We start from the raw sequence: 9,215 nt of genomic DNA, 5'->3' as shown, positions 1-9,215 counted from the left end.
CAAAACAACAATTGAATCGCTCTTTTTAATCTGTGTTTGATGTTGTGTGGATGTGACTGGTGATATCCATGTGATTGTTCAGAAAAAATAATTAAAAAATGACTGTGATAAAGAAAAAGAAGCGTGTTTCGAAGAAAAATAAAGCAGCGTGGCGTAAACATTGCGATATTAATGATGTTGAAGAGTTTCTCGAAGACCAGAGATTAGAAGAGCGACTTGGGTAAGGTTATGTTTTTAATAACATTTAAAAAAATATATACTTTCACTTGAAATTAATGATTAAAAGCAATGTTAAGCTCTTAGTTTTGAGCGAAATTGTAGAAAATATAAAATATTATTTTTATTCGTAGGAAATTTGACACAAAACCAGATGAAGAACTGTTTGTGTTGGACACACATGGAAATGATGTACCAGAAGAGAAACCAGACATTAAACCTGATATAAAGCCACAGACTGCCAAGCAGAGAAAACGAGCGTTGTTGCCAGTAACACCAAAATGTTTTGAAGTGCTCTTACCCACATCTAAGGTACCACCAGATATGTTTAACAGTAAAAAGAATATAATTAGATTTTGTCACCTCTTATTAACATTGAACATGATCTTTATAATTATAATAATTTATAAAAAGTAAAGTAATAGCCCGTAAGTTTCCCACTGCTGGGTTAAGACCTCCTCTCCTACTAAGGAGAGGGTTTGGAACGTATTCCACCATGCTGTTCCAATGCGGGTGGAATGCACATGTGACACAATTTCTATGAAGTTTTCTTGCAGGTTTCCTCACAATATTTTACTTCACCGCTGAGCATGAGATGAATTATATATACAAATTAGCACTTATACATAGTGGTGCTTGCATACCTAATATTATCGGTTAAGATGCCCTCATTCTAACTAACAACTTTTTTTAAATATGAGGGATTAAAAATTATTATAAAGAAATATAATATACGGGAAACAGATATAAGACTTTATATAATAGAAAACTCTGTTATTATTTACAGGTACAAGATCCGAATGCAAAAAGAAATCATGTGAAACCAGTGGGTTCAAAACAATCTGATTTATCAAAACTTACTCAACAACGGCAACTGGTGAAAGGGGTGCTTGCAAAGAAATTAGAAACCACAAAAGCAAACAAGAGGTTAGCCGCAGAAAAAAGGAGAAAGTCAAAATCATTTAGAAAAACATATGATAAAAATATTTGGGGGGATGAGTGTAAGAACTTGTTTTTAATTTTAATATAATAGTAATGTCTATTTCTACATACAATAGAGTATAAGAAATAGAACTCTTGCATCAAACTTTAACCTATACTTATTAAAGCCACCATACTTTTTTCTTTATCCTCTTATGTTATTTTTCTCAAAAAAACAAGATTAAAGAAATAAATAAAAATCATTAGGTTATATAGGAAACATCAGACAAAAATACTATTTGATGGTTAAAAAGATATGAAGCCACAACATGAAATTTCTGTTTTTTTTTAAATTGTAATAATTTATTAGTTTAACATCATTGATGCCATATGTAAATCCTACTTATAGCTTACTGGGGGGGCTTTTATATATATATATTATAGCAAGATTTTTTAGTTTAGACTTATGTTGTTTATTGAAAACATTTTCCTTTATCATTTAAACTATATCAATTTGTTTTATTCAGTATCATAAGAGAAATTAAATTTTAATTTAACAAAATGATTTGCAGCTCTCGAAGCAAAGGGTGTACCGGAGACACTTGTAGATGATTTTATATCAACGGAAGCACAACTACACAATGTCCCAACAACAAAGAGGCTAAGAGCAAAGCCTCCACCACCAAAGACTGTGTTGAAGAGGAAGGCTGTTGATATTCCACATCCCGGAGTCAGCTACAACCCATCATTCCAGGTTAAAATTTATTTTATTCTTTCAAAGAGATATGGTCCTAACTTAGTTTGTATTGTGTCAATTAAAGTTTAAAGTATGATTAGTATGGTTTATTAATACTTATTGACTAATTACTGATCATAACCGTCTGTGATAATGGAAGCAGTAGGACTTTGTGCAGATCCACCTTTCCCGTTGAAAGACCAATACTTTGTATTCCTGTGTTTCTGTGCACCTTTTTGATAAGTGATTGAGCTAGTGTAAATACAGGCAGATCGGACCAAAATCTTAGTTCATGTTAGCTTGAATTTCTTAATGAGTTTCAGTTTGTGCACAAAGTCTCCAGTTGACCTATATCATAGTAAATTAAATTTAAAAGGATACAATTTAAATAGATACTATATCTTTTCAATATATAAGTGACTAAACAATAAATTTTTGTTGTCACTCCCTAAGAATATTTTTGATAATTTTTAGCTTAGTTTGTAGTATGCTAATTATATATTTTTTTAAATTAAAGGAACATCAAGAACTCCTGCAAGAAGTGGTGCAGCATGAACAAAAAATGATGAAACGAGAGGCTCACTTGTATAGAGTGACCACTGGGTTATTCAGTAAAGTCACACCCAAGGAGAAAGAGGTATTGTTAGCAATAATTATTAAGATGATGTTTTCCTGACCAACTTTTTTCTTGTGTTAAATATGTGTATTAGGTAAAAGATTTATATTAAAACCTAAAATGAATATAAATGTAAAACTATTTTATCTATTCTTCTTGGGGAAACTAACCCCAAGAGCAGGCAAGCATCGAGGATATGCAAAATTATTCCTTGAAATAGCCGTCTTTGGTATAGATCAGATATGGGATTGTTTCAGTATACTGCCTTGTTAATCCCGTGCTTTGTATATTTCTAGAATCAATGGCGAGAGGAGATGAGTGTCGGCTTACCTCAACCTCACGACCCAACAAATGATCCTGAACCCGAGCAGGCTAGTGACAATGAATACAAAGCAATCAATCCCCCTGTTAAGAATAAGAAGAAGGACCACAAAGCTCGACGAAAGCAGAAAGAGAGGATTTTAGAGAAGGAGAGATTGAAGAGGGAAAAGATTGATAAAAAGAAGATTACTGATATTTACAAGTATGTTGAAAATAAAATACAAAATGCAAAATTATACATAGTTCAAATTTGTATTAATCCACAAAATAAGTATATATTTACAATTAAAATACAATACAAAATGCAAAATTAAACATTTCAAATTTGTGTCCATTCACAAAATAAGTATTTGCAGTGTGGATTTAAAAAGTTTCCATTAAATTACGATACAACTGCTAGCCTCATTGATCCATATTTACACATTAATAGACCAGCTTTTCTAACCCCGTTGGAGGCAACACATTGTTTTCAATATCTATTAAGACTAGCAAATTAATTCAACTCAGATTTTATAAAATCAACTTAGCAGAGTAAACTTTTGTATAATTAGTGTCACCTTAACTTTTTAGGCTACGTAAGATCCAAGCGTCTCTGAAGAACAAGGAGAGCCGAGACGCAGAAGAGCGAACCAAGCGCCTCACTAAACGCAAGGAGTTGGAGGAGACGGCGCTCCCCGCGCTCAACGCCCGCAAGCCGCCGGCCAAGGAACCCGAGTTCATTGACCCCAAACAGCTGACTGGTGACTTGAGGAATTTGCCGATGACGGGTAAGTTAATTTGATGTTGTCATGTATAAAATGATTTGGTTAATTTTTAAGTTTATGTAATATATCAAAAATCTTCTACTACATCATGATGTAGCTACAATTTCTTCGTTTTAATAGGAATAATTAAGCATCCATTTTCATATTCACTAGTTTTATTATTTGAAATAGTTTAATACTAGTAGTCGCTTCACTCATGTTTTAGGGTGTTAGTTGTCATGCATTGAGCAAAAAAAGCCTATGTCCTATCTTGGAGTTCAAGTTTGCTTCCTACCAAATTTCACCAAATTCAGTTCAGTGGTTTAGTTGTGAAAGAGTGATAGACAGATAGAGTTACTTTCACATTTATAATATTCATTTTTTACATATATTTGTCAACCAATCGTTCCTTACAATGATAACTAACCATAGCTAACCAACTTCATTGTATTCTTAAATTACTGTAAACTATGATTGATTTAACATAAACAATCACTTTATTTCCAGCTAATCTCCTTAAAGATCGGTTTGAGTCATTCCAACGTCGAGGCGCTCTCGCTGCCACCAAGATTATGATGAAGAAGAAGAGGAAACTGAAGAGCTACTTCAAGTCTGGACACAAGGTCACTGACCAGGATATCGACAGATATATTAAACGGTCTGCAGGCAAGAAGTGATATTTGAACCTGCTATATGGAAATAAAGTTGATTATATTTATCAAAGTTTTATTATTCTGCAAATAATATTTCCTTCAAAATCATAAATTTTTCATTTCAATTCATAAATTAACTCGGTTTGTATCAAACTATCAAAAGTTATATATAAACAAGTAATAAAATAAACCACATACATTTTATATTAAATTTTATTGTATAAAATGTCTTAAATTATCTCTTAAAATAGTTCTTTACAATATTTAGATTGGCAGCTAACAAACGCCAAATAGTAATTCGTAGGTAACTCGATATTAACCTATTTCTTATTTCTAATTAAAATACTAATCGGCAAGTAATAATTAAAACATACAAAACAATAAATTAATTAGTGTATAAAACATTTTTGATTAATTTTCACAATCTCTGATCAATAATATTAAAGAGAAAATGGCCTAACTGTTCGGTGTTATCTACAAAAAATTAGATATGTATGTATAGTACGACACAACTTAGATGTCGCATCGGCAAAATTCGTTAAACCGATCACATCCGAATTGAGTACGCTATCCCAAACTATCAATATTTATTTCTCATGCGAATATGATCTTTACACAAACGTAATAACTTATAATATCATATGACCTAATATATGACGCGTCGGTTTACATGCACATGCTTTCTCTGACGCGTGAATCTATAGCGACGAATAGCGTCGAATGGCGCGATAGGGAGCTATTTCTATTGGTTGTGTAAATCGGCAGTAATCGGTTTTATTTTCATTCCATTGCATTTTCCGATGCTACATCTAATTTGTGTCGTACTATAATATTATACTTAGGGTTCGCTGGTGGAACAAAATTGAGCATCCTAGGATTGAATACCTTTAACATATTCACCTAAAAAAATTTCCACTCGTATACCTTAAATTACTTTTATGAATTATTTATATAAACTAATTAACTATCTTTACATTTTGTTCAAGAGTTGAGTCTTTATAGTTTTGTCGTACAACATAATCTAACGAACCCTAATTATAAATAAATAATGCATTGCGTCAATTTATCCCCATCGCGCCGCGATAGTGTATAAGGACCTTAATAGTTCTAACGCTCTTGTGTCTGATTGCACTTTCAAATCACCCTGTGGAGCGACTCTCGCTTCTGCGATCGGTCGATCAGTAACCGTCGTTCTGAATTGATCTGATGCTGTTGTTTTTGCAATAAATTTCCTACCGCCTCTGCGACTGGGTGCTGTCGTCCTTACTGAACTGACTGTTGTAAATTCTGTCGTTTCCTCAGTCTTCAAGCTCTCCGTTGTCGATGGATTTGATAGAGAATTTATGGCTTCAGCTTCGATATTTAATTTTTTTCCTCGTCTTAGCACTGGCATTCGGTCCATTCGGCGATGGATTTCTGTTGTTTCAACAAAATCTACATCCGAAACAGTTGACGGTGCTTCAGTCAAATCTTCTTCTTTAGCGATTTCTTCCATGTCCTTTTGAGAGACAGCCATGAGAGCTTCTAATAGAGCCCTCTTGGAGGCTTCAGCGGTCGAGTTGTGATCGTCATCGCACGTCTGTACCAATAGAAGTATTAGTCGTTTTACAGTTTTAGATTTGGTTTTCTTCATAACGTTCATCAGTTTTTGCGTAGTGGTTGCATTCATTCCTTCCATTATTTCTTTAGCCTTTTCTACGATTGTGTCTGTCACCGTTGACAAATCTAGCGCGGGTTCAGTGGACGTCGGATCTCGAAGGAATTTACCGAAACGTTCATTTTGGTCATTGCTAGGTGTTGTTACTTCTGCATTTACCGTTGATGAATAAATAGGTTCGTTTGTCGTAGATACTGCCGATGGAGTTGTAGCAGTGTTTGAAGCCCATTCAGTAGTTTGTTGGGTCTTTTCCGAGACACTCTCTTCAGGGCCTGTGGGGCTAAGGCCATCGTTTAGTGTCATAGGATCAAGAATAGTGCTTTGCCAATTTCCAAATGTAGTCTGCCATTGGAAATCATTAGTTGACTTATCACTATCAGGTGAGGTAAATATACTACTGGATAGAGGAGCCACTGTAGTCAATGCTTCTGTTTGATCTTTAAGAGTCGTTGTTGCTTGTGTTGTGATTTGAACTGTTGCAGTGGTAGTATCTATAGTAGTTTGCGTAGGTGCCTCTAAATCTTCAGAAGGCTTTTTCACCGCTTTCTTAATATCTTGTTTAAGTTGTTTTCCTTGTCGTAGATTATTATTTTGAGGTGATACAAATGATTGACTGTGAGCCCTTTGTAGTTCTTCTTCATTTTCTAATTCAATGCTATCACTTTCAGTGAAATATAGTGGTGTATTTTCAGGTACAATAGTCGTTGCTCTAAGTTTTTTACTCTCAAACATTTGATGCGAGTTTGTTATTGGAGATAATGTAGAATCAACACTGTCGACTCCCCAAGCTGTAGGAACAGTAGTCACTTCTGAGTAGTCATTAAAAGGTGTTACCTCAGTAGTGCTAAGGGTCTTTCCGAATAAAGATATAATATTGCTATTTGGTATCCCTCCTTGTCTAAATAACGTAATGCTGTCTGCAGTGGGAGTTGCTTCATTGTTGTTGTTTACCAATGAATTTACGTTTGCCGCTCCTGTGTTAGTAAATGGATACAAAGTGGAATAAACATCTCTAGGTGTTGGGGCGGTGGTATACGAAGCAGATATTCTTCCACAGCATCTGAAAGGATTTCTTTGCGTCGTAGTTGAATAAGTGGAAAACGCTTCTGTCGTCGGTTTAGCCGTGGTAGTTGTTACCTCTGTTGTAGTGGGATAATCGGTTTGACGATTGAGAGCTTTACCTCCTCGGACAGAGTTTTCGGATTCATGTAATTTATGGTCATCAGAAAATCCTAATATCTCATCGTCTTCTTCGTTGACTGTAGTTGTTGGTTCGGTATGAGAAAACTCATCACTGGTTGTTAACATATCTGTGAATGAAGGATGTGTTGGTCTTATGTCTGAAAGAACTTTTCTAAATTGTACTGGATCTTGAAGATAAGCGGAAAGAGCATGGGTAAACACTTGAGCTAGTTCTCTAATTTGTGGAGACGTAGCCAAAGGACCTTGACTCATTTGTACTGATAGATCTTCGGCTAGTTCGTTAAAAGTACCATTTGGATCAAGTTTAATTTCTTCCAAGAGTTCAGCATTACTAGAACCATGTCCAAAAAGATTGCCATATTTGGTGATTGTCTGATGACTGAATAATGCTGGTAAACTTTGTTCGATTGACTCGTATTCATCGAATGCTGGTGTAGTCGTTTCGCCTTCTTCAGAAGGAGTTGTTGTTGATAAATTGTCTAAGGCTGTAGCGTAGTAAATGGCCAATGAATGTAAAGTTTTGGGTGTCAATGAAGGCGGCACGAATAGCCCAGCTCTCGTAGGTTGATCTCCGAAATATTTGTCAGTGGGTGTAGTGACTACACCAGGTTCGGTAGTTTCAGATGTTTCAAAGTTAAGTTTTCTCATAAGCCTATCTCGGCGTTCTTTGTAAGATGCATCAGTTGTTTCTTGAGTTGTTGGATTTAGGCTTGAATATGTTTCGCTGTCCGAGGATGCCGTTTCAGTTTTATCGTTTCTTGTTGTTTGCGGAATCTTGGTTGCAGATTCAAAATTATTTTTGGTTTCAATTGTCACTTTTCTTTCAGGATAAGTTTGGCTCTCATATTTATCACTACGAGCTGTTGCTTCAACAATCTTTTCAGTTGTAGCTGATATTGACTTGTTTTTTTCCTTTTCCAAAAAATCTCTTAGTAACGATACTCCTGGCCTTGTGTATGGCTCGTTTCTTTCGTTAATGTTGCTGGCGTAACTTTTGGTATATGGAACTAACGTTTGCCGCTTTGTAGTTGCTTCCTGTAGGTACTGGGTTACATGTTTTGCTTGAATATCATAAAGAGTAGTTAAAGAAGGATTGTTCTTAGATTTTGCGGGTTTAGGTGTAATGTTTGGAGTATAAACTGGGTACGGTCTAAAGTTTTTAGTATTATATTCTTGAAGGAACTGTCTGTTTTGATTTTGGGCAAACGAAGCAGTTTCTGCTGCTTCTTGCATTTCTTTTAAGCTGTTGTGATCATAAGCGGGTATAGTACTTTTGAGAGTAGAACTATCGTAGACCGGCAACGTCGTCTTTAATGGAATCCCATCAAAATTGTTCGTAATTAATTGCACTAGATTTTTCCTTCTTTTTTCAAAAGCAGTAGCAGCTTGGGTTCTCTGAGTCGGATTTACTTCAAACAGTGTTTGGAAGCTTCTTGCGGTGGCCTTAGCGTTCGGTGCACTCGACGTTACAGTATCAGTTTGAAGTTTCTGACGATGTCTTAATAACCTTTCTGTAGTGCTAGGAACATTAAGAGGTGCTCTCCTGGATTCTGAACGAAGATGACTGTCAGCTCCAATTTGTTGCAGATCAGGATTCTTGCTGAGAGTATGGCTGACTTTCTGTGACTTCTTTTGTTCGTTAGAATAATACTCTACACTGGACTCGTAGAGGGCAGGGGCCGAGGCACAATCCACCTTGAACCACCAGTCACAGATGAGATGCGACTGGCTGAAGATGGTGCCATTTGGACATAGGAAGGATATTTTTCGGGACGTGTCACAGATATGGAACACCTGAAAGATAAAAAATATTCATTATTAAAATACATGTCAGGTATGTTAAGCCTAAATAAATTGCAATTAATAAAAATGTCAAAATATGTAAAATTTAATATTTTAGAGATCTGATAAGTTACTTTACATCCAATTAAATTGAAAATATTTCACTATTATAGGTACCTGGCAATCAGTTTCCAGATCGGCGTAATATCCGGTAGGCACGTTCTTGCAATTAAAACCAGTGATTGGGATATTGGGTAGAGCAGGAAAATCGACACCAACTTTGCCGATAACTCCTGTAGAAAACAAAATTTTCGATATGAGACAAAAACCAAACTGCAAAACAAGATAGGCCGTAATTGAATTTGAA

The 9,215-nt window shown here is 35.3% G+C and overlaps 2 protein-coding genes across 4 annotated transcripts in view; one reads left to right on the top strand and one right to left on the bottom strand.

The window, feature by feature from the left end:
• Positions 1–4,271, top strand: LOC124538922 (ribosome biogenesis protein NOP53). The gene is made up of 8 exons (XM_047116184.1): positions 1–220; positions 351–528; positions 1,004–1,217; positions 1,710–1,891; positions 2,391–2,510; positions 2,786–3,012; positions 3,381–3,577; positions 4,061–4,271. Exons 1-8 carry the CDS (start codon positions 99–101, stop codon positions 4,228–4,230), a joined length of 1,410 nt encoding a protein of 469 aa, XP_046972140.1. The 5' UTR covers positions 1–98; the 3' UTR covers positions 4,231–4,271.
• Positions 4,272–4,983: 712 nt separating this feature from the next.
• LOC124538952 (mucin-3A) overlaps positions 4,984–9,215 on the bottom strand; it is a 64,165-nt gene continuing 59,933 nt past the window's right edge. For all 3 annotated transcript variants that reach the window (XM_047116233.1, XM_047116235.1, XM_047116234.1), the window contains exons 6-7: positions 9,026–9,141; positions 4,984–8,860 (exon numbers count right to left, since the gene is read on the bottom strand). In XM_047116233.1, the coding sequence (XP_046972189.1) occupies positions 5,270–8,860; positions 9,026–9,141 (3,707 nt within the window). In that variant the 3' untranslated portion in view covers positions 4,984–5,269. The remainder of the gene's footprint in view (positions 8,861–9,025; positions 9,142–9,215) is intronic.

This window comes from Vanessa cardui, chromosome 21, assembly GCF_905220365.1.
Source record: "Vanessa cardui chromosome 21, ilVanCard2.1, whole genome shotgun sequence".
In the NCBI taxonomy this organism is placed as follows: domain Eukaryota; kingdom Metazoa; phylum Arthropoda; class Insecta; order Lepidoptera; family Nymphalidae; genus Vanessa; species Vanessa cardui.
This window is presented reverse-complemented; position numbering and strand designations above follow the sequence as displayed.

Excerpts from the sequence above, each read along its gene's own strand:
- LOC124538922 (XM_047116184.1), top strand. The coding sequence starts at position 99 with ATGACTGTGATAAAGAAAAAGAAGCGTGTTTCGAAGAAAAATAAAGCA. Across the intron at positions 221-350 it reads AGATTAGAAGAGCGACTTGG|GAAATTTGACACAAAACCAG; the intron begins GTAAGGTTATGT and ends TTTTATTCGTAG. Across the intron at positions 1,218-1,709 it reads AAATATTTGGGGGGATGAGT|CTCTCGAAGCAAAGGGTGTA; the intron begins GTAAGAACTTGT and ends AATGATTTGCAG.